Source organism: Protopterus annectens, chromosome 1.part1 (genome assembly GCF_019279795.1).
Source record: "Protopterus annectens isolate FY-2018-M chromosome 1.part1, PAN1.0, whole genome shotgun sequence".
Taxonomy (NCBI): Eukaryota; Metazoa; Chordata; order Ceratodontiformes; family Protopteridae; genus Protopterus; species Protopterus annectens.
The window spans coordinates 542,193,914-542,219,809 of record NC_056726.1 but is presented as its reverse complement, the minus strand read 5'-3'; the positions used below and the strand labels follow the sequence as shown (position 1 = coordinate 542,219,809).

Genomic DNA, 25,896 nt, shown 5'->3' with positions numbered 1-25,896 from the left:
TTTGATCTGGAAAACTATGTTTTTGGTAGCCATCATATCTGCTAAAAGATGGTCAGAGCATCAAGCATTGTCTGCTAAACCTCCTTACTTGATATTTCACAAGGATAGGCTAGCTTTATGAACAAATTCTTCTTTCCTTCATAAGGTGGTAGCAGAATCCAACCTTGACCAATCTATTAATCTCCCGGTCTTTCCAAATTGTACAAACTGAGGAGAATATATTACACTTAGTGGATATGCATAGAAAGTTACATTTTTACTTACATAGACTGAAGATTTTCAGGAAAACAGATCAATTATTTGTCACCTTTGTGGATTCCAAATTGGGCAAGCCAGATGGCTGAGTGTATTTCCTTTGTCTGTAGTAAATTGGGCCTTTTTTTACCAAAACCTGTCCGAGCCCATTCACCCAGGCCCATGGCAACATCATCAGTGTTTTTATCCAGGGCTTCCATGGGTGATATATGTGCGGCTGCTATTTGTGCTAATTCTCATACCTTTATTACTCATTACAAATTGCATCTCATCTCGGGGATGAGTAGCTTTTGACTCAACCATGCTTAGGGATATCCTTCCTTAGAGTCTTCCTGGGATGCCAGGTAGCTGGGGACTGTGTCCCAATGGCTGAGGAATGAATGAATGAAAATTGACATAATCAGGTAAAGAAGTTATGTACTTACCATAACGTTCCATCTGTGTTGTCCATTTTCATTCTTTCTCAACTTCCCTCTTCCTTTAAAACTAATGGCTTCTGGAAGAGTGAGACCGTATAAGGGAACCACTGTTCCTCATGTTGAGCTCCAGGTATATTTTTCTAGTACAAGAGTACTAAGTTTTTTTTTTTTTTTTTATACTGTATACCAGCAAACGAGATCTGAGGAAGTTCGGGATAGAGCATTGTGAGTAAGGGAGGAGCTTGAGAGTTTTAAGTGGCCACAAGCTGAAAATAACATCCGAGTTGGATCTGAGGATCAGATCTGAACCCAGTGGTTGAGGAAGAATGAAAATGGGCAACACAGAATATTGTGATGACTGTATAGTTTCTTTTTATCTCATCAGTCCATTCATTATTACATGTAACAACAGTTCTCCAAGCTGTGCCAGTTGCACAAGTGCAGTTGTCATCAGCAAGTCTAGATTTACTACCACTAATATTGGTAAGCAAATCCATCCAACTTTTGACATGAGGAACACGCATCACCAGTATTATCAAGCATTTCTTTTAAATATATGTAGCATTTATTACACCGTACAAGCTATTTGTGCTTTAGCAAGTCATTAATGGCATACTCATTTAAGGAAGCCCTATTTCCTTATTCAGCAGCAAATCAATAAAAAGTTCTAAAAGAAAAGAATAGTCATAATCAGTTACTACCGAATTCAAAGGGAACTTTAATCAACTTCTAAGAGGCAAGCCACACAAACAGTATACAATTAAATTAAGCACAGTAAAGTTTTGCTGTGACTTACAAGTTGTGAGAGTTGCACAAAATATGGAATTCCTTTATCTCACTACTGTTAATAGTTGTGCCTCTTTTTAACAGTAAAGATCAATAAATCACAAACCAAGATACGATTGTTTAGATAAGCTCTGGCTTCATCTGAAGTGACATTCAGCTGCAGAGAATTATGGCTGTTGTGAATTCCCTATGAGCAAAGAGAAGCACACATTGCCTTGCCCACACCTTTAATAAACAAGTGCATGGAAGCAGAAGAAGTAATGAGTGTTGTGCTCAGTGCATTGTACATGTTTTTGTAACTACACCATGTAGACGTGTGCTACAGCATGGAGGAAATCTTGCGTGCTGCTGTAGTGACATTTCAGGTCCTGTATGCATTTTAGGTAACTCTGAAGAAAGTGGTCGTCCAAACACATCAATTATGCAGGCACTTCCCATTGTGCACTGCATTTTTACTGCCACTGGCATGCCCACTGGCCAACCTGTTGCTGATGACTGCCTTACCTCCCATGTTGCTTTGGGAGCCATGGACATTATTTTGCCCCTGTCCATTTGGTTATTGAAGTTGTGGCATTGCATTGCATTTTTCTCTTTGCCCACAGGGAATTTGCAACAGCCATATTTCTCTACAGCTGAATGTCACTTCAGCCACGTGTCCCCAACCAAATGTACCACAGGGAAATGTCCTGCTGCCTAAGTGCCTAAACCCATTAATGTGGCAAAACTGTTGCTTTGAGGATTGTGCAAACATTACACTATTGAAGTAGCTAAGAAGCATTGGAAACATGAGCCACAAAGCATTATAGTGAATGATGAAATTTATATCACATGGGATCACCCATGACCAACAATTCAAGAAAAGATGCAAGAAAACCAGATATAGTAGTACATGAAATGAAGACAAATGTATCATTGATCATTGAAATTGCTGCACCCAGTGATTACAGTGTCTTGTATACAGAGAGATAGTCATAAAATACCAGGATTTGCAGGCAGAAATAAGGGCAATGTGGAAAAGGGATATTCAGACAATTCCAGTAGTAGTGGGAACAATGGATGTCATAAAAAATTACTTGGTTTTATTTAGATATGCTACCATTACATGTAACTCCATATGAATTTAAGAAGTTGTCAATTCTGAGCACATTATGCGTGCTGCAGAGAGCACTTTGGTGAATATCAGTGACTGAAACAATGTTGATTTCATGAACTTTAATCATACCTTGAATTAGCAACGGCGCCATTCCTATCATGGTTCTAGAAGCCCAAAAGACTTTGAGAAATTAACTCTCTGTAGTGGTCCTTAAAGTGAGCATAATAAGCTGTATGAGCATAGTCACCACTTGAGTAAAATCAAGTGCACTTTAGGTTCATTCCCACCATCCCCTGTTTGCTTCTCTGTTTTGATTTTCATAGGAAAAATTCCTTTTTGTTGGCCACCCTCTTCTTTTATACATTAGACTTCCCCCAAGAGTGGGATATGTTTTCCATCTGACTTAGTAAGTTTCAGAAGGACACTTACTAGTGACCACACTTCAGTCACAAAAAAGTAATCCTGTAAAACAGAAGTGAAGATGCAATGGATGCTGCGTCCCTTTATTTCATGTGTGTCCTACTGATATCTGCAGTAATGGGAGGTTAGCAGTGCTCAGATACTTCTGAAAGCTCTGGAAGTTGAGCCAAATGGTTGGACATTGCCTGTGGCATAATTCCTTAAGAGCCATACTGTGGTACTGATCTTCTCAAAGATTGATAGTTGTAACAAATATGGTCATAAAGCTGTACTTTTTTATATCCGTAATTTTCAGCTCCTCTAATGCTGAGTGAGCATTCTACTTCCCCTTCACCGTTTTCTGACCACCATTCCAGCCTTGTGCTCTACTCTTTCAGTTTGTCTGCTTGTCTCTTATGTGACATGGAATGGGTGACAAGGACTACAGCTGTTACTTGTGTGCTGTAAAGAGGAAGGTGGATTTTTTCTTTCTTTTCCATTAACACTTTTGAGTAAAATGTTGAACAGTAGGACCCTGTTAATACTACTCATACAAGCATTTGCCCTGTTGACTGCTGTGCTCCAGTTTTCCACCTGGAAGTCAACACTGTAGTACAGCTAGTTACACTGACCTGGGAAAACATGCCTTCAGCATCTTATTCACTCATCTCACTGTCTGTATGGACTTTGCATGCTGTACCTGGGTCAGCATGGGTTTTCTCCCACCTTTAGGAATCATAAAGGTTGATTGGCTACTCTAAATTGTATCTGCTGCCATTCTGACCAAGATTGTGGCTAAAGAGGTCCGTAATAAGTAGTTCATTTACCTGGTTAATACATAAATAGATTAAATAAAAAAGAAAAAAAAGTTTAATCTACCTCCCACTCCACAGTTGCTGTCATGAGCACCAGATTTTACTTGTCAAAACTTTGTCATTTGTGGTTATGCTTGAAAACAGCACTTACACCAGTGAGTGTTATATGGTTGTCGCTTACTTTAAACCCTTACAAGAGAGCTACTGTATGGTTGCAGCATACTTTTAAATTTTCCTTTTTGTAACTTCTTAAGATGACCAACTTAGTTTGCGTTAAACCTTTCTCGCTGACATTACAGCCTGAAAGCAAGCTTTGAGATGTTAGCACATTGTCATGTTGCACTAACATGCTCTCAGATGGCCTTGTTGTTGCCTCATAAGTTTGATGTTTTTTCAGAAAAAATGTATGATTTTTTGTGATATGGGGAACTTTATAGTCACTAAATATTTGCATATTGGCAAGCATTAATGAATCTGTGTTCAGAAGATGTATTTTAATGTAGTTACTATTGTGAAATCAGATTTTTAAGTAAAATTGTACCACTATGGAATATATAGTGATTTCAGACAATACCAGTTCCAAATCAGTTTTTGTAATTCCATTTGGCAGAATACCAGTTTTGAAAACATTTAATATGGCAAAGTTTACTTGTGCAAGTATTACATTATGTGAACTATCAATATAGTCAGTTGACAGTGCTATAATACTTAATATGAATCAGTGATATGTTTAGATTTAGTGTCCTAGTTACTGTTAACAGTGGAGTTTTAGTTGTTTACGTATAGATTAGTTTTAATATTATAATTAGGTAAAGTCCAGTTGTAGAGTTGTGGTCATTTTCAGGGGTTCTGCTTAGAGCTGATGTTTGATTTCTGGTCTGATTTTGAATATTGTGCATTTTCAAAACTTTTGTGTGTCAATAGTGAACTGCTAAATTTTGAGACGTGTAGCTTGATCTCATGCGGTTTGAAATTATGCAGTTTGAATTCATGACAAGGATCTGTGCCGTTGTTTAAAAAGTATCCCTGATGTACCTTTGTTCCTCATTATTTGTTGTTGTCCCTTATTGTTGTATTAGATCTAAAGCTGTGGCTCTGAGTTAATTTATGCATGTGGTTTGCTTAAAATTAATCACTCTTATGTTTGTCCCACCTTCAGGCTGTAAGGAAGGAGCTCCAGACATGGAAAGTTGATGTCGTTCTGAATGATGGAGCACCAAATGTGGGTGCAAACTGGCTTCATGATGCATATTCACAAGGTAAATGAACCTGCCACCAGTGGCTGTGCAGCAAATAAGTGCACTTGGTTTATACTAAATGACAGATGCTGTCATTCAATTTCTGAAGCTGGCATTACTGCTGCGAGTGTGTCAGTCACGTATGCTTTCACAGAATCACAAGAAAGTCTCTCTTTCATCTCATCTTTTCTTTATAAAGCTGTGTTTGGATAGTCTTCCTGTAGAATTGGCAGGCAGTGTTAAACCATTGTGAAGAAAGTGGTGGAGGGACCTTGACACTTAAGAAATGTTAGGTTAAAGCCAGATTGCATAGGATTTGTGGGTGTAACCTTGGGTTAGAAAATGTTTACTCTGAGAATGATAAATTAATAATTTTTTTCTGGGAATGTTCTAAGATCTGTACAGGAGATAATTGAAGTGCACAGAACAGAAGTTACTATGCTAATATTGTATGATAGAGATATGGAACACATTTGTACACCATTTTGAATCAGTTAGAATCATGTAGGTTATGGTTTATTCAGAGTAAGAATGAATACCACCTTGTGTTTCCCCTGAAAAGAAGAAATTGGCCTATTGAGACTAACCCAGTCAACAAAGAGTAAATAAAAATAAATAATTTCCATCGGGTGAGGTTGATTGCAGTAATATGAAGTTCTTCACTTCCCAACGCATTGTGCTTTCTGGACTTAATGTAGCTTGTGATCATTAACTTATAAGTTGAGGAACATGGGGAACAGTACTAGGCAAGCAGTCACAAAGACCATTAGAGGCCTAGCCATATACACCTTTCGGTAGACACACCTAAAAGTTCTTGTTACCCTTTGAGAATACTTAGTATTGCTCACCTCCCAAATCAAGCGGGGGGGGGCATTCTTGGTAACCCTGGTGAAATTTCTATCTAACCATCCAGTAATCAAGACCGGTCTTAAAGAAGAATTCTACCCAAATGGAAGTGTTTTCTTTCCAAAAAGTGATCTTCCTTCTCTGAAATGCAATACTAAACATGCCACATATAGAAAACATTTAATAATTAATGTCCTATTCTCATGTTGCAGTATTCTAACATGTGGGATCCTCTGCCTGAGGCGACCCAAATGTGTGGCTTATATACAAAAGCTTAGCCTGGCTGCTGTATGGTACATGGAATGTCACATGCAGGGGCCATAAACGGTGGGCCATAAATGCGACGTCCGCATGCACACACCTCAGAACTTCTCTGTGCCATTCGAACATCAGCTCACTCATTCTGCTCAGCGCAAATGACTCCTGAAAAGATAAGTACCCCATTGAAGAATTTTTTTCTCTCTTTTTTTTTTTCTCTGCTAGCATAGGTTGCTGTGTAATTTATCCTTAGCTGATTCCATCCATGATATTTAGGAAGGAAAATGTAAGTGCGGTTGACAAATTGCATGCAAAGACAGCTATGATCTTTGCTTATTTTGCTTAGGGCCTTCCCACGACTACAAAGTGTGTTCCATCTGCCAGTTGTTTGTTCCTAAATTGCTGCACAGCCATCTCACAGCCCGAAAGCTTTTCATTAAGAACCAACAACTCAAATGCCTTGCCTTGGGTATGGATTCAGAACCGGCCATCTAGGTAGAAACGCCAAAAAAGAAGGCCAAAGTACCAAGGCTCAATAATGCGCCTCCGAGTATGGATGTCCCGCCAGCTACCAGCTGAGGTACATCCAATAGGCTTGGCTACTTTGGTGGGTACTGCTTCGGATGCTGCCTTTATTTCTCCAGCTTGCATGTCTGCGGAGGTGGCTGCGACATCGGCTTCTGATGTTGGGGGGGGGGGGGGCAGGTTCGCCCAAATTACTCCAGTTACCGAGGATGGCGCTTCTAGTCCTAGGCTGATGTCTGACACTTATCCTTCACCTACTCAGCCAGGACCTAAGAGGAAACAGAAGTGTAGGCATCTGTCTCCTCCATCAGAAGATTTGTCTGATTAGCAGTCATTTTCACAATCTCTCTTTCAGGCCTTTTTAGCCCTGAGGCCTACTTCATCACAGACTCCTGGTGCTCTTCCAACTTTGAACCCCAGGCCTGCTTCTACTGGCCCATTGACATATCCACAGACCCAGGAGGAAGATTCTTCTTCTTCTGATGAATCCGTCTCCTATGCCTCATAGCTGGCTTCTCCCCTGGAGTACTGCTCTCCTGATAAGGATTCCATGGAAGGTGATTCCCCACCTGAGGACATCACCTTTGGGAAAACTCTCTCCTAAATGAGGGAATACTTTAAATGGGATTCCACACAAATGACAGAAGTACAAAAGAGATATTACGAGCTTCTGCAAATGGAATCGTCCTTCCCCCGTTTTACCTCCAGTAATCCCAGCTTACTTGGATGCTTTTGCCTCGGCGTCCAAGGCTCCAGAGTCTCAGCCATCTGCCCCTAAGAGACCAGACAGGATGTTCATCACGCATACAGCTGCAGTCATAACAGATGGGTTCTCCTGCCGTCAGGCGGGTCCTCGGTCGGCCGAATTCCAAAGTCTAGGTCCGGCGTCGGTTGTCGTTGCTTCTTCCCTGACGTCAGTGTGACAGGGGTATAAAAGAACCAGCAGACGCCATTTTCTTCAGTCTTTCTTGCCGCGCGGTGCCCGAAGCAGAAGCAGTTCGCAAGTGCCGGTTGGCCAGCTCCTGAAATTACGAACATTTTGCAACCGAAGTCTTCTTGAAAGCTAAGTACCCCGTTGGGGAAACTTTTCTTGCCTCAGACCGATGTCAGACAAAGTTAATAATTGTATTTCATGTGGGAAGCAAATACCGCCTAAGGATTTTCATTCCCTCTGCATTCCTTGCTTAGGCCCAGACCACGACGTCTCGGTCTGTCGTTTTTGTGCTACATTCAACAAACGCACTATTAAGCATCGGGCGGAGTTCGCCCAGCACTATTTTGGCAAAAAATTTAACTATATTATGTCTTCGGATACTCCGACTCCAGTTTTGTCTAAAAAATGCAAAGATAAGGACCGACACACGAGGTCCGCAGCCTCTACCGACACCCCGCCAAAGCCGACTACAGGTGGTCCGGTTCTCAGTGAGGCGCCTACGCAGCCCCTGCCAACCGACGACACTTCATTGGCAGTGTCTTCTGTGCCCGAGGTCGCAGGCTCCTCGGCCCACACCCCGACTACAGATACTGAAGCCACTCTTGGTGGTGAATCTCAAAATGTAGACAGGTCTGCCTCCTCTCAAGGTGTCTTCAGACCTTCCTCTTCTTTTTCCATCAAGGCTTTCACTAAGTCTAAAGCAGCCATGCATTCTAAGAGACAAGTTACACAGGGCCCTTCTCCAGGCCCCATGCCTAAAAAACAGATGCTTAAAATGGCTGAGGATTTAATTACTCTTATCAGGGGTTCACAACCCCCCCCCCGGACAAAAGGCCCAGAGTGGAGGAAGAATCCCCCTCCTCTGACCAGGCCTCCATTATTTCAGAGCACTCTGAACAGGAACATTCTTACTCCCCTTTTGAAGATTCTGATGCAGAGGAGTCCATTCCCTCTGTCTCCCCCCCAGAGGATTACTCATTTGGGGAAACCTTGCATACCTTAAGGGAACACTTCCACTGGGAAGGCCAAGAGTACTCAGATTCCAAGAAAAGGCTTAGGGATTTTTTCTTGCTACCTCAGCACAGGCCTCTGGCTATACCTCCTGTCTTAGACATACTAGATGATGTGTATTCGGAGGCCTGCCTTAACCCAGACTCTCTACCTCCAGCCCCAGTCAAGCCTGACAGGTACTACCGGGTTCCTGACTCACACCAATTTTTATACAAAAGCCATGCGGCTGACCCAGAAACTATCTCACAGGGCCCCAAGGGAATTAAGGCCTCCACTGCTAAAAATCCATTACCTTCCGAGAGAGATTCCAGATCCTTAGAAAGGTGGGGAAAAAAGGTGTACACCTCTGCCACCTTAACCATGAGGGCATTAAACTTCCAGTTCCATATGCTAAAGTACCAACAGTTTCTGTTATCACAGTTGAGAAGCAAAATGTCACAACCTGAACAACCAGACTTGAAGAAGTTGCAGGATTTGATGCATAGTGCAGAACAGGTGGGTAAACATACCTTGCAATGTGGTTTTGATGCTCTAGAGGCCTCATGTAGAACTGATGTTACAGGATCAGTCATACGTAGACATGCCTGGCTCAAGGAGCAAACCTTACCAGATCATGTCAAAGCTAAATTACTAGATGCCCCTCTACAAAAGGATGTATTATTTGGTGTTAAAGCTGAGGAGGTATTAAAGAAAATGGAGGAAAAGGCTAAATCAATGCAAATAGTGAAAGATTTTCTACAGGTACAACCTCCACATTTCAGTAGAAATTGGCCTTCCAAAAATTGGTCCTTTCCAGCCACGGACAGACCCCAAAGAGGTAGATACAGGCGCCTGAGGGGCAGAGGGCAATCTCAAGGATCGTTTAGAGGCAGACAATGGCAAGCTCCTACACAAAGAGGTGGTGAAGATAGTTCGCAGCCATTCAGAAAGCAAGCCCAATGACTTTCCCCTTTGCATGCCAAGCGAGGCTCAAATGGCAGCACCCTTAGGCAGAAAACTGGCATTATTTTCAAAAAATTGGCATATTGTCACAAAATACAATTGGATCCTGGACATTATAAACAGAGGCTACAGATTCCATTTTCACACCCTTCCAAAAATGAGAGGCATGCCAAACCTGCCACACAATCAAAGGGCAGAGGCACAAAGACAAATTTCAGATCTCATGGACATGAAAGCTATTCAAGAGGTACCTACTCACGAACAAGGTCAAGGTTTTTATTCCAGACTATTCCTGGTTACCCAGGAAGGGAAAAGATTGGAGACCTATTTTAGACCTATCCATCCTAAACACATTTTTACTCGTACCAAAATTCAAGATGCTCACATTACAGCAGCTTCTTCCCATGCTGGGCAAGGAGTCTTGGCTGGTAACATTGGACCTCAAGGAGGCATACCTGCATGTCCCAATCAGACAAAATTGCAGAAGATACCTCAGATTTCTTGCAGGTTCAACCCATTATCAATTCTCTGCATTGCCCTTTGGCTTATCTACTGCGCCCAGAGTATTCACGAAATGCCTGGCATCAGTAATTGCCTACTGCAGACTTCAAGGGATACAAATATACCCATATTTGGACGACTGCCTGATCCAAGCGGACAGCAAGCACATACTTCTGAAACATCTGGCTTTTGTAATAATGTTGTTGAATTCTCTGGGATACACAGTCAACAAAAAGAAATCAAGGCTAATACCCTCTCAGAAAATAATTTTCCTGGGTGCCAACTTGGACACAAACACTCAGATGGCCTACCTCACGTCAGAGAAGCAGGGGCAACTAACTCAATACTTCAGAACACTAGCAAATTTCACCAGGCTGACTGCAAGGAAAATCCTGCAGGCTCTGGGATTCATGGCATCTTGCATCCTACTAATCCCATGTGCAAAGCTGCATATGAGGAAACTTCAATGGTACCTGAAAAACCTATGGTCTCAACACAGCCACAGTTTGGAAACAGTAATACCACTAATTCCATGTCTTGAAAAGGAATTTCTGTGGTGGGCTCAAGCATGCCAAACAAACATATGTCTCCCATTCTGCAAGCCTCAAGCAAATCAAGTCATCACAACAGACGCCTCGGACTACGCCTGGGGGGGCGCACATGACAGATCGGTGCATTCAGGACAAATGGTCCCAAAAAGAAAAGCACCTTCACATCAATCAAAAAGAAATGCTAGCAGTAATAAATGCTATTACAGCTTTCAAAGACCTTCTGCATCCAGGTCAACTATTGATGAGGACAGACAACACCACAGTAATGTGGTACATAAACAAACAGGGGAGAACCTATTCATACCCCCTATGCAGGCTGGCCATGTCACTTTGGAACATGGCTCTGGAATTACAAATCGAACTTCAAGCACAGTACTTGCCAGGCAAGGAAAACACGCTGGCAGACAACCCAAGCAGAAATATGACAGATCCACAGGAATGGAAGTTGCATACTCAAGTTTTTTCAGAGATAGTTCAAGCATGGGGAAGGCCAGACATAGATCTCTGCCTCCCACAAAAATCACCAATTGACAAAATTCTGCTCAAGGACTTTTCATCCAAACGTCTGGAGAATGGACGCTCTCTCTTTCAGTTGGACAACAATGACAGTTTATGCCTTTCCACCTCTTCCTCTGCTGCCCAAAGTTCTGTTAAAAACCAGAGCAGACAGACCAAAGATGATTCTCATTGCCCCAGACTGGCCAAGACAGCACTGGTACCCACTCCTGAGGAGCCTGACGCATTCCCCTCCATGGACCCTACCTCTAATGCCTCTTCTTCTGACTCAGCACAGCTTCAAAACTCTTCACAGTCAGCTGAAAACACTCAATCTGGCCGCATGAAAGATTCCTTAACATCACAACAGACCCTACTCTCCAAGGAGGTGCAGGATGTCATTTGGGAGGCCAGAAGGCCGTCTACTAGAAAAGCTTACTCCGCAAAATGGAAACGGTTTTGTGCCTGGAATGAGAAAAAGGGCCAGAATCCTGGAAAACTGAATTTACCTCAAATATTTCAGTATCTAGCTGAGCTGCTAAGCAGTGGACTTTCATTCTCCTCCATCAAGATCCATGCCTCAGCCATTTCTGCAGAATACAACACTGATCCACCTTTATTTTCTCACCCCCTCTTAAGACAGTTCCTCAGAGGGGCTAAGAATATAAAACCCCCAAGGAAACAACCAATACCTGCTTGGGACCTCAATTTCATTTTAGAAAAGCTGACCTTGCCTCCTTTTGAGCCAGCTGCCTCAACATATTTGCAATATTTGTCCTGGAAAACAGCTTTCCTTCTGGCTATCACCACAGCTCGTAGGGTATCGGAACTACAAGCCCTCATGGCTGTGCAGCCTTTTATCATCTTCCACCAGGACAGAGTTTCCTTACGAACCAACCCATCCTTTATGCCAAAGGTGGTATCCAGGGTAGCTTTGAATCAAGCTATACACTTACCTACCTTTTACCCTAATCCTCAAAACAAAGGGGAGAGACTACTGCATTCCTTGGACATCCACAGACAGCTGCGTTATTATTTGGACAGAACAAAGCCTTTCAGAAAATCAGAACAGCTCTTTGTGTCCTATGCTATAGGAGCTCAAGGGAAACCAATTTCCAAACAGACAATTTCAAAATGGATACCCAATGCATACGCTTTTGTTACTCTTTTCATGGTAAAACTGTACCTGCAGGCATCAGATCTCACTCCACAAGGGGCCACAGCTACCTCTGCAGCTTTCCTCAGAGGAGTTCCTACCAAAGATATTTTGGAAGCAGCCACTTGGAGTTGTGTGCATACCTTCTCCAAGCACTACCACCTACCATTATACTCCAAAACTAGAGCAGGCTTTGCCACTGCAGTCTTGCAGGGCATCCTGGCTCCTCCTAGTTCCTACCACTCCTTTCTTAGCTTTGGAATTCTTCCCATCTGTTATGACTGCAGCTGTATGCACGATGAACATAGTACAGTTTTGTACCTACCATAAATGTAGATGTTCGAGTGCTAATACAGCTGCAGTCCAGGTTTCCCTCCCTCCTTCCCCTCTTGGGACAGGCCTTTTGGCTAACACCTCCTCATACAACCTGATTGGGGTATTCATTTATGGTGTATTTGCTTGCAACTACTGTATTTTGATTATATGGCATTGCTTTATTACACAAATTTATGTATTGCCTTCCTTCTGGGGGCACCTGACATCTGGGGCAAGAAAAACTGAAGAAAATGGCGTTGGCTGGTTCTTTTATACCTCTGTCGCACTGACGTCAGGGAAGAAGCGACGACAACCGACGCCGGACCTAGACTTTGGATTTCGGCCGACTGAGGACCCGCCTGACGGCAGGAGAACCCATCTGTTATGACTGCAGCTGTATTAGCACTCGAACATCTACATTTATGGCAGGTACAAAACTGTACTTTCTATAAAGCCCCTGATGACTTCAAATTCCTTATTAAACCTCCCATGGCAGACCCAGCTGTTATTGCTGTCTCAGCAGACAAACAATCCAGGCAGATACCCTCTTCTTCCCTGCTTCCATCATCTGGACAGGTTAGGAAAGAAAACTTGTACTACTACAACCCTGGCCTGTAGAGCCATTAATTCCCAAACTCATATGGTAAAATACGCTTTAGACCTAGTTTCACAGATCATGAATCTGCTGTCCTGCATTCCAGGATGTCCTTCGTGTTTCACTGTTAGTCATTACATTTGGGTAATCTGCTGGCAGGTTGCCCTCAGTTGGCCTGAATTCCAAAGTCTTGGGTCCTGCATCGGTTGCTGTCTCCTCTTCCATGACGTCAGGGGTATAAAGCATGCAGCCTACGTCATTTTCTTTAGTCTTTCTTGCCGTGCGGTGCCCGAAGCAGAAGCATTTTCACAAGTACCGGTCGGCCGACTACTGAAAAATTGGAGTTTGAGTTTCAGAACCGAAGTCATCACTAAAGCTACGTACCCCGTTGGGGAAACTTTTTTTTCTTGCTTTTTACTGATGTCAGAAAAAGTTAATAATTGTATTACTTGCAGGAAGCAAATACCTCATAAGGATTTCCATTTATACTGTATTCCTTGCCTAGGCCCTGATCACAACGTGCCTGGCTGTCAGTTTTGTGCTAGATTTAACCAACGCACTATTAAGCGTCTGTATATTTTTGCATCAAAGTATTTTGGAAACAGATTTAACTACCCAGAAATGTCTTCGGATAGCAATCTGACTACCGGAGTACATAAAAAACGCAAAGAAAAGGTCAGAGAAAGGCAGTCGAGTTCCAAAACAGTCGACGAAGCTTCTCCTAAGCCAGTCGCTGGTTCGCCGGTACTCAGTGAGGCACTTTTGCAGCCCCTGATACCCGCTACCTTAGAGTCGCTGGCCTCTACCGACACCCATGTGGAGTCCGGCATGCTAGAAGATACTCAAGGTATTGGACCGATGGATGTATCTCCCTCGGATGGGTCCGGAGCCGCTGAGCAGGCACCGGCTTCTGCGAGTGTATTCAGACCTCAACATTTGTATATCAAACCAACGACAGCTGCAAAACCAAAGACAAAAGCAACTTCTAAAACTAATAAAAACAACGCATGTGCCATGTGCACAGGCCTCTATGTCTAAAAAACAGATGATCAAAATGGCTGAAGACCTTATTACCTTGATCAGGGGTACCCATCCCCCACCAGATAAGAGGTCTAGGCAAGATACTGATTATGAATCTTCAGATCAGGTTTCTATTTCTTCTGATTCCTCTTCTGATCAGGAAATGTCTTTACCTCCCTATGAGGATTCTGATGCTGAGGAGTCTATTCCATCCGTATCTTCTCCTGAAGATTCTTCATTTGGAGAAACCTTGCATGCTTTGAGGGAGCATTTTCACTGGGAGAGTCAAGATTTCTCAGAATCAAAAAAGAGGCTCATAGATTTCCTTCTCCCTCAGCACAAGCCTTTAGCCACCCCCCTGTTTTAGACATTGTGGATGATGTGTTTTCGGAGTCAAGCTTGACCCCTGACTCTCTACCTCCGGCTCCCAGTAAGCCTGACAGATATTACAGGGTACCTGATTCTCATAAATTTTTATTTAGAAACCCTGCTGCTGATCCTGAAACTATTTCACAGGGTCCAAAGGGAGTTAAGGCCTCAACAGCAAAAAAAATCCTACACCCTCTGACAGAGATTCAAGGGCACTAGACAGATGGGGAAAAAAGGTTTATACATCTGCAACCTTGCCAATCAGGGCCTTAAACTGTCAATTTCATATGATTAAGTACCAACAACATGTTATGGGATCGCTGAAACAGAAAGTGATGTTGATTTCAGAATGTGCAGAAAACAAAGAATTGCATGAATTATTGCATGTAGCTGAACAAGTTGGACAGCATACTTTGCGATGTGGTTTTGATTCCTTAGAGGCCTCCTGCAGGGCCGCAGTTACTGGATCTGTGGTTAGGAGGCATGCCTGGTTAAAGGAACAAAATTTGCCTGATCATGTTGAAGCTAAATTGCTAGATGCACCATTAGAGCATGATTCTCTGTTTGGTATTAAGGCAGAAGAGGTTCTAAAGAAAATGGAAGACAAAGCTAAGTCTATGCAAACTGTTAAAGACTTCTTACAAGCGCAGCCACCAAGATTCAGTAGACACTGGCCTGCAAAAAATTGGTCCTTTCCTGTGTCAGACAGAGCTCAAAGGGGCAAATCCAGGTGCCCTAAGGGTTCCAGATACCAGGCGCAAGATTCATACAGGTCAAAGCAATGGGGTGCTTCCACCTCCAAATCTGGAGGGGATAAAGCGCAAACCTACAGAAAGCAATCCCAATGACTTCCCTCTGCCTACACCAAGCACTTACCTTTTGGCAGCACCCATAGGGGGAAAATTAGCACTTTTTGCTCAGAATTGGCAGTTAAAAACCCAGGACAAGTGGGTACTAAGCATCGTATCACAGGGATACAGATTCCATTTCCACACTCTGCCAATGGCAAATGGTTGGCCAGATCTGCCAAAAAATCAGTGGGCAGAGGCACAGAAACAGGTTACGTCCCTCATGGATATGGGGGCCATTCAGACAGAACCAGAACAGGAAAAAGGACAAAGGTTTTACTCAAGACTGTCATTGGTACCCAGAAAGGACAAAGCCTGGTGGCCAATACTGGATTTATTGATTTTGAACACATACCTGGACATTCCAAAATTCAGAATGCTGACTTTGCAGCAGCTTCCGCCCATGCTGGGCAAGAATGCTTGGCTGGTGACTTTAGACCTAAAAGAGGCATACCTGCATGTCCCAATAAGACAGTCGTGCAGAAGATACCTCAGATTCAAGGCTGGCTTAATGCATTACCAATTCTCTGCACTGCCATTTGGCTTATCTACTGCGCCCAGGGTCTTTACAAAGTGCCTGGCACCAGTAATTGCATTTTGCAGACAAAGAAGTATACAAATATATCCTTACTTGGACGACTATCTCATTCAAGTAGAGAACAAGGACACTCTTCTTTGACACCTGGTGTTTGTGAGAAGGCTTCTAACATGTCTAGGGTGCACAATAAACAAAAAGAAATCACAACTGGTACGCTCTCAAAAGATAACATTCCTGGGTGCAAGCTTGAATACAACTGCCCAGATGGCTTACCTTACGCCAGACGAGCAAAGGCAACTGACTACTTACTTCAAACTGATGGCAACAAAAACCCAGTCTTCTGCAAGACAAATTTTGCAGGCTCTGGGCTTCATGGCATCATGCATCCTACTAATTCCACATGCAAGACTGCATATGAGGAAACTTTAATGGTACCTAAAAAGTTTATGGAGTCAGCATTCACACAGTCTGGAAACAATGATTCCTCTCATTCCCTGCCTGAAACAGGAGTTTCTATGGTGGGCAAAGGCATGTCACCAAAACATGGGACTGCCCTTCACTCTACCCCCTGCCAGCCAAACCTTAACAGATGCATCAGATTATGCCTGGGGGGCCCACATGGCAGGAAGATGCATTCAGGGCTTATGGACACCAAAACAAATGCATCTGCATATCAACCAGAAAGAGATGCTAGCTGTTCAAAATGCCCCAACAGCCTTCAAGGACTTACTTCATCCAGGACAACTAGTGATAAAGACGGACAACACCACAGTCATGTGGTATATAAACAAGCAAGGGGGCACACACTCGTACCCCCTTTGCAGATTAGCCATGGCACTGTGGAACACAGCTTTGACCTACCAAATATATCTTTAAGCTCAATTGCTGCCAGGAGAACAAAACACTCTGGCAGACGATTTACACAGAAACCTTATGGATCCTCATGAGTGGAAAATAAATCCACAAGTCTTCAGCATGATAACAGAAAAATGAGGGAGCCCAGACATAGATCTATTTGCTTCTCCTCAAAATTATCACTTGAAAAGATTTTGCACAGGGACTTATCACAGACAAGCTTGGAAAGTGGAAGCCCTATCCTTCATTTGGAAAAAATCATTTGTTTACACCTTTCCTCCTCTGCCTCTTCTACCCAAGGTCCTCCTAAAAGTCAGACAAGAGAACCCAAAGATGATATTAATTACCTCGGATTGGCCCCGCCAATACTGGTATCCAATCCTAAGGAACTTGTCTCAATACCCAGCTTGGACCTTGCCTCAAAGACCACAACTACTACCCCAGCAAAACGATCAGATCCTGCACAATCAACTACAGACTCTGAACCTGGCAGCATGGCTAATCATGTAGTGATACAAACAACACCTCTCAGTAAAGCTGTGATGGATGTCATTTTGGAAGCCAGAAGGCCTAGTACTAGAAAATCTTATGCTGACAAATGGAAGAGATTCTGTGCTTGGAATCAAGCACAAGGAACTGATACAGCGGAACCAAATATTCCTCAGATATTACAATACTTAACTGAGATGCTTGACAAAGGCCCATCTTTCTCATCAATCAAACCATGCCTCTGCCATTTCAGCTCATTAGAATACAGAGCCACCAATCTTTTCTCATCCTTTACTAAAGCAATATCTTAGAGGAGCCAAAAATTTAAGGCCTCCTAGAAGATCACCATTACCTGCATGGGACCTCAATTATGTGTTGGAAAAGCTCAGCCTGCCTCCATTTGAACCAGCTGCTACCGCTGATCTAAAGTTCTTATCATGGAAAACAGCTCTGCTGCTAGCAATTACTTCAGCAAGAAGAGTTTCAGAGCTACAGACCCTCCTGGCTGTAGAGCCTTTTATCATATTTTACCCAGACAGGGTGTCTCTGAGGACAAATCCTACTTTTATGCCTAAGGTGGTTTCCAGTGTGGCCTTTAACCAAACAATTCATCTGCCAACTTTCTATTCAAATCCGCAGAACAAGGGGGAAGAGAATTCTGCATTCCTTGGACGTACACAGACAGCTAAGATTCTACTTGAGCAGGACTAAAGCTCTAAAAAAAACTGAGCAATTACTAGTGTCATATGCTGCAGGATCAGAAGGAAAGGCTATTTCAAAGCAGACAATTTCAAAGTGGATAAGCCACTGCATCCGTTTCTGCTACTTACACCATGGTAAACCTGTGCCCAAGGGCATTAGGTCTCATTCCACCAGAGCTGCAGCTACTTCAGCAGCCTTTCTCAGAGGAGTACCAACCAAAGACATTCTAGAGGCTGCTACTTCTAGTTCTGTTCACACCTTTACAAAGCATTACCATTTGCCTCTTTACTCTAAGTCCAGGGCAGGCTTTGCCACTTCAGTGCTGCAGGGCCTTATAGCAGCACTTAATGCTGTTTAGCTCCAGCCTCCCAACCATAGCTTTGGGATTCTACCCAAATGTAATGACTGCAACAGTGAAACACGAAGAACATAGTACAGTTGTGTAAACTTACCATAAATGTAGATGTTCGAGTGTATTCACTGTTGCAGTCCAGGTTACCCTCCCACCAACCCCCTGTCTTTCTGAAATTTATCTTTCCTTCTCTATTTTCTACAACCTATGTGGTGTATTTGCTTGTAGATGAAGGTAAAGTTTTTGTTGATGCATGTGTGTGTATATATGTGTGTGTGTGTGTGTGTATATATATATATATATATATATATATATATATATTAATTTGCTACCTTTTTGGGGGCACCTGATATTGGGGGCAAGAAAAAATAAAGAAAATGACGTCAGCTGTATGTTTTATACCCCCTGACGACCTGACTTCATGGAAGAGGAGACAACAACTAACGCAGGACCCAAGACTTTGGAATTCAGGCCGACTGAGGGCAACCTGCCAGCAGATTACCCAAATGTAATGACTGCAACAGTGAATACACTCTAACATCTACATTTATGGTAAGTGTACACAACTGTACTTTCTCCCACCAAACAAGATGATGTTAAGTTGCCCCATCTCACTTTCGTTCTTGCTGTTTGGGTTCGGAGCCGATCTTCGGCTCCGACTCTGCCTACTTCTATAGCTTGAGAGCTGTTTACTGGCTCGAGGCTAACCCTTATCCCAGAATGCCCAGCGTCAGCTACCCAGATCTCGTTTGCTGCTTCAGCTGTGAGGTTGCTTCGTTACTGGCTCAGGCTTAGTGTAGTTTTTTCTATGATTATAATTGTTTATTCTTAAAAAATTTGTTAAGTTCTTGTCTAGATATAGTAATTTCTCCCTCATCGCTTCTTGTGTGTGTTGTAGCTTTGTTGGCCGTCGCTCCATATCTCACAGGCCTTCTTTTTCCCCTGAACTTGTTTAAATTAGAGCGCCCCCCCCCCCTTACGACAGCCATTTAAATTAGAGGCTCTCCTTTCTTTTCCTTAACTAAAAAAAAAAGACTGTTTGTTTCTTAGTTTAGTAGTGTAAGATGTCTAAAGAGGCCAAAGTTTCTGGCTTCAAAAAGTGTGACTCATGCTGTCAGAAAATGTCTCTGACAGATGGGCACACTAGCTGTATTTATTGTTTAGGGGCTGAGCACCTGTAGGACTCCTGCTCTGTCATGCATTTAGTCCACGGGTCCTGCAGGAGCGCAAAAACAAATTAATCCTTTGAGGATTATTGAAACCACAGGATTCCCCGGCTAAATATTCTCAGCCAGTGAAATCCTCTAAGTCTGTCAAGCCGTCGGCTCCATCCTAGAAACCGACTCCTGGGCCTGAACAACCAAGTTTGTTGGTGCCGACTAGCATCAACAAGTCAACTCCTCCCTCTGCTCCAACTGCTACCTTTGAGCCGTCTCGGAGCCACAAGCGAGCAAGGTCTCCTTCATTGGAGCCGATCTGCTCAGTGCCACAGGCACCCTTATTAGGAAGTGAACGCAGTCATCGCTCTTCATCCCACTCCTCTCGATCCTCCAGGTTATCGGATCAGGACGTGGAGAGAGTAGCCAGCAGGTTGCTTAAATCACAGGCCCTTGCGAAATTACTTTCCAGCTCACCTCAGCAGGTTGCGGCTCCATTCCACCTCCATCTCCATTCCTCCTCTGACTACACTTGCACGACTTCGGCTCTGATCACCTCGATTGTTCCGTCCATCGTGGGATTTGGGTGCCGAAGCTCTCTCGTCGGCTCCGAGGGGGGAAGTGGCGTCGGTCCCTTGTCCGACCCCGCTCTCCCTCTTGGAACTTTGGAGCAGGTGAGCTTGGCTGCCACATCGGCCTCTGAACTGTCTCCCTTGATGCGGAGAAGGACTCCCCATCTCTTCGGAGCCGGAGCTTTCTTTGTCTTGGGGTCGGGACGCCTTCGAGATCATGCGGAGTGTGCTGTCCCCTGAAACAGCTCTACTATCAGCCCCATCGGCTCCTTCTCTTGTGGTGCCTGTGCCAACCTCTGCTCCTCCTCTGGCCCAGAAGCATAGGGAACCTATGCCCCAGGATAACCCATTGGGTGTTCTCTCTTCTTCTGAGGCCTCCCCGATCACTCAGAGGAGCCTCCCGGAAGAAAAAGTGCAAGAGGAAGCACCTAGACTCCCCTGAGTCTGTCACCTCAGATACAGACCTAGATGAATCGGAAGGGTCCTCCAGGTCCCCCTCAGAAGAGGTTTCCTTTTCGGACATCCTTGAAATGCTTAGGCAGAGGGGTGGCTGGTCTTCCCTAGCCCCTACCGAGGACGAGTCTGTATACCTGGAGGCATTCGGTTCTTGACCCTCCACCTCCTGGGTGTCACCACCTTTCAATCCAGTCATGTCTGTAGTGGCTAAAAAGGCTTGGTCAGCTCCAGATTCTGTGGAACCTACTCCGAGGATACCAAATAAATTCATAACAACCCCCCCCAGGACAAACAATTTTTCCCTAAAGGTGTGCCAGTTGATGCCATGATGGTAGCAGCAGCCACCAAGAAAGAGTTAGCAGAAACTTCTTTGTCTGTCCATCCACCAGAGTCTAGGATGATGGACAGATATGGGAAGCGAATATTTTCCTCAGTGACCTTCTCAATGATGTCCCTGAATTATCTCTCTCATTTTACACGTCTTCAAAGGGATCTCCTAAAAGAGATTGGAGATACCCTACAAGATTCTACAGCTGAGGGAGCATCAGCCAAAATAGCTTCCCAGCTTGCGACTCTTAATTCTATAGTCGACAACTCCATGAGGCTGATTTCCTATGCAGCTGATGGAGCGAGCAGAGCCGCAGGTATAGGAGTGGCTTTCAGGAGACATGTTTGGGCTGCGGCTGTGTCAATTTGCGGAACCCTTTCGAGTGTCCTTCACAAATACTCCTTTTGATGGCTCCTCGCTTTTTGGGCCTCAGGTGAAAGACACACTTACCAGGTGTGAGCAGGAAGGCAAGACTGACTCTGCTGTGGGAGTCTGTTTTTCCTCTCCTAACAGACCTTATCTCAAAGGTCAGAAGTGTGGAAAGATGTGGTTTCGGAAGTCCCAGGGACCCTTGCCTGACGCGTAGTGATTTTCCCCCAGGGGCAGAGGAGGAAACAACAACAATGACAGACGCCACCCTCATGGCAGAGGGGGACTGCAAAATCAGGGTGAGAGAGAAACTTTCTCTGCAAACCCTTCCAGCATCCCTGATGGGTTGCCCGACTGCTCACCTCTGGAGGCAGTCGGGGGAAGACTTTCCCTGTACCCAGAAGCCTGGCAAAATATAACAAGAGACAAATGGGTACTATCTATCATATCCCGGAGGTTGCAAAATCCCCTTCCATTAACCCGCTCTAAAGTCAAAGTCTATCCCAGATGTCCCACCCAATCTAAGGGATCAAGCAGTTATTCAAGTTTCAAAGCTGCTAGAAAAAAGAGCCATTCAGGAAGTCCACGCAGACCAACTAGGATCCGGAACTTACTCAAGATTCTTTTTAGTACCAAAAAAGACATGGGACTGGATACCAATACTGAATTTCAGCAGATTGAACAAATCTGTACAAAAAGAAAAGTTCCGGATGGTAACACTGTAGTTCCCCTTTCTGAGTCAGGACAACTGGATGTACTCCATAGATCTTCAGGATGTGTACTACCATATCAAAATGGACAGACGCTCCAGGAGATTTCTTCGCTTCCGGGTAGGGGCCAGTCATTACCAGTTCAAAGCTCTGCCCTTTGGTCTCACCACAGCCCCCAGGGTGTTCACCAAATGTATAGCAGTAGTCATGGCTCACCTGAGACGTCAAGGATTCCAGGTGTTTCCCTATCTAGACGACTGGCTCCTAACTACTACTACCAGGCATCAACTCTTAGAGGCATGGGATTATACAATATCAACCTGCAACCAACTTGGCATTACAGTAAATTTCAAAAAATCTGCCTTGTTGCCCTTTCAATCTATTACATATATAGGAGCAGAATTAAAAACAAAACAGATGTTTGCAAGGTTACCTCAGGAAAGAGTTTTCTCTATTCTCCAACGAGTGTAATTTCTAATGCAGAGCAAAAAGATCCAAGTCAGACATGTCCTGCAAGTTCTAGGCTCCATGGCAGCTGCCATTCTTCTTGTACCATTAGCGCGTTACCACATGAGTCCTTCAGTGGCTTCTCTTCATGCAGTGGTCCTTCCAGGAACTACCCATGTCTCACATGATCCTGATTACAGAAACATGCAAAAGACACCTCTCTTGGTGGATGGTCTCCCCACTGGTGACTCAGGGCAGACCTTTCATTCAACCCCCTCCGGTAGCCACAGTGGCCAAGGATGCCTCCCTGATAGGGTGGAGGGGGGGGCATTATCCAGGCAGGACAGTCCACGGCATGTGGCAACCTCACGAATACCATCTGCATATCAGTGTCCTAGAGATGAGAGTGGTGCTGCTAGCGTTGCAAGCTCTTCAAGGCTCTCTTCCTTCCGGGACTATTGCGATCCAAACAGACATGTCAGTTGTGTGGTACATCAACAAGCAGGGCAAGACCAGGTCCTACACCTTGTGTCGAGAAGCCCTCAGGCTATGGCAATGGGCGATTTCCTCCCTTTTTCTGACAGCAATGCACATCCCTGGGAAATCCAACGTAATAGCGGACAGGCTCAACAGGGCTATCGTCATGCCTCACAAGTGGTCTCTGAATCAGGAAGATGGTCATCGTGTTTCACTGTTGCAGTCATTACAGTTGGGTTATCCTGCTGGCAGGCGACCCGCAGTCGGCCCGAGTTCCAAAGTCTTGGTCCGGCGTCGGTTGCTGTAGCCACATCCCTGACGTCAGTGCGCCAGGGGTATAAAAGTTGCAACCAACGCCATTTTCTTCAGTCTTTCTTGCCACGCAGTGCCTGAAGCAAAAGCAGTTCGCAAGTGCCGGTCGGCAGATTCCTGAGTTTTTCAAAATTGAATTTCAGAACCGAAGTCTTCAATAAAGCTAAGTACCCCGTTGGGGAAACGTTTTCTTGCTCCAGACCGATGTCAGTAAAAGTTAATAATTGTATTTTTTGTGGGAAACAAATACCTCATAAGGAATTTCACTCTTACTGCATTCCTTGCCTAGGCCCTGACCACAACGTTACTAGTTGTTGGTTTTGTGCTAGATTCAATAAATGCACTATTAAACATCGGTTTGATTTTGCTTTACATTATTTTGGATGAAGATTTAATTATATAATGCCATCGGAACAACCGATGACCAGAATGTATAAAAAATGCAAAGACAAAGAAAAAGACAGGCATCCGAGGTCCAAAACCGACGACAAAGCCTTTTCTAGGCCAGTCGATGGTTCTCAGTGAGGCGCTTTCGCAGCCTTTGACACCATTACCTCAGAGCCCCAGGCCGTAACTGACAGCCACGTGGAGACACCGAGGCCTGTGGAAACTCAAGGTATTGGGCCTACGGAAACTAGACCCTCAGATGGGTCCGGAGCCGCTGAGCAGGCACCGGCTTCTGGGGGTGTTTTCAGACCTTCACAGCTTACAATTAAAGCTACTACAGCAGCAAAGGCAAAGTCAAAAACACCATTAAAGACAAGGAATCAAGTGCAGCATTCTCCAGAACAGTCATCCATGCCAAAGAAACAGATGCTTAAAATGGCCGAAGACCTTATTACTTTAATCAGGGGCTCCCATCACCCTCCTGACAAAAGGCCTAGGCAAGACACTGATTATGATTCCTCTGATCAGGTTTCCATTTCCTCTGATTCTTCCTCTGACCAGGGCTATTCTCTCCCTCCTTATGAGGACTCTGATGCTTAAGAGTCCATTCCTTCAGCCTCACCGCCTGAGGATTATTCTTTTGGGGAAACCTTGCACACCATGAGGGAGCATTTCCATTGGGAGAGCCAGGATTACTCAGAATCCAAGAAAAGGCTCAGAGATTTCCTTCTATTGCCTCAGCACAGGCCCTTGGCTATCCCCCCTTTGCTTGATATTGTTGATGATGTTTTTTCTGAATCCAGTCTGTCTCCAGATTCTTTACCCCCTGCACCAGTAAAGCCAGACAGATACTACAGGGTCCCTGACTCTCATAAATTTCTTTACAAAACCCCCGCTGCGGACCCAGAAACTATTTCTCAGGGTCCAAAAGGGGTTAAAGCTTCCACTGCCAAAAATCCTGTGCCCTCAGATAGGGATTCCAGAGCTCTGGACAGATGGGGGAAAACGTTTACACTTCTACTGTTTTAGCAGTAAGAGCTTTAAACGGTCAGTTTCACATGCTTAAATATCAGCACTATCTCATTTCATTGTTAAAGCAGAAAATGGTTACAAATACAGAAGGCCCTGATTGTAAAGAAATGCAGGATTTATTGCATGCAGTTGAACAAGTGGGAAAGCATACTCTGCAGTGTGGTTTTGATTCATTAGAGGCTTCTTGTAGAGCCGCAGTTACAGGCTCAGTTATACGAAGACATGCTTGGTTAAAAGAACAAAGTTTACCTGACCTTGTTAAAATGAAATTATTGGATGCTCCACTGCAGCATGATACTTTGTTTGGTGTTAAGGCAGAAGAGGTTTTAAAGAAAATGGAGGATAAAGCAAAGTCAATGCAAACTATGAAAGATTTCTTACAGGTTCAGCCACCTAGATTTAGCAGAAACTGGCCTTCAGAAAATCGGTCCTTTCCAGTGCCAGACAGGCCACAAAGAGGCAGATACAGACGCCCAAGAGGCAGATCTCAGCCCCAAGGCTCCTACAGACCTAAACAATGGGGTTCTTCAGCCCCCAAAGGGGGAGAAGACAAATCACAACCTTTTAGAAAAAAGTCACAATGACTTCCCTCTGCAAATGCCAAGCACTTACCAGTTGACAGCACCCCTAGGGGGAAAGCTAGCACTTTTCTCAAAAAATTGGCACATGATCACCCAAGACCAATGGGTGTTGAATATAGTTTCTCAAGGGTACAGGTTCCACTTCCACACACTTCCAAAACCCAAAGGTATGCCAAACCTGCCTCAAAACCAATAGGCAGAGGCACAAAGACAGAGTGCAGCTCTTATGGATATGGGAGCTATTCAAAATGTTCCACAAGAAGAACAGGGCCAAGGATTTTACTCATGACTTTTCCTAGTACCCAGAAAGGACAAAGCATGGAGACCAATACTAGACCTGTCAATCCTAAATACTTTCCTGGATGTTCCAAAATTCAAAATGTTAACACTACAACAACTCTTGCCCATGCTGGGCAAAGATGCTTGGCTAGTTACTTTGGATCTCATGGAGGCATACCTGCACTTCCCAGTCAGACAATCGTGCAGAAGATACCTCCGATTTATAGCAGGCTCAATGCATTACCAATTCTCTGCACTGCCCTTTGGCTTATCTACTGTGCCCAGGGTCTTCACAAAATGCCTGGCATCAGTAATTGCATTTTGCAGGCAAAAAGGAATCCAAATATATCCCTAATTGGACGACTGCCTTATTCAAGCAGAGAGCAAGGACATTCTTCTAAAGCACCTGGAGTTTGTAAAAAGATTACTAATTTGCCTAGGGTACACAGTAAACGAAAATAAATCAAAATTAGTGCCCTCTC

At 44.1% G+C, this 25,896-nt stretch overlaps 1 protein-coding gene across 1 annotated transcript in view; it reads left to right on the top strand.

The window, feature by feature from the left end:
- FTSJ3 (FtsJ RNA 2'-O-methyltransferase 3) overlaps positions 1–25,896 on the top strand; it is a 1,310,428-nt gene that overhangs the window by 830,100 nt on the left and 454,432 nt on the right. The window contains exon 5 of the mRNA XM_044076638.1: positions 4,927–5,026. Within this exon, the coding sequence (XP_043932573.1) occupies positions 4,927–5,026 (100 nt within the window). The remainder of the gene's footprint in view (positions 1–4,926; positions 5,027–25,896) is intronic.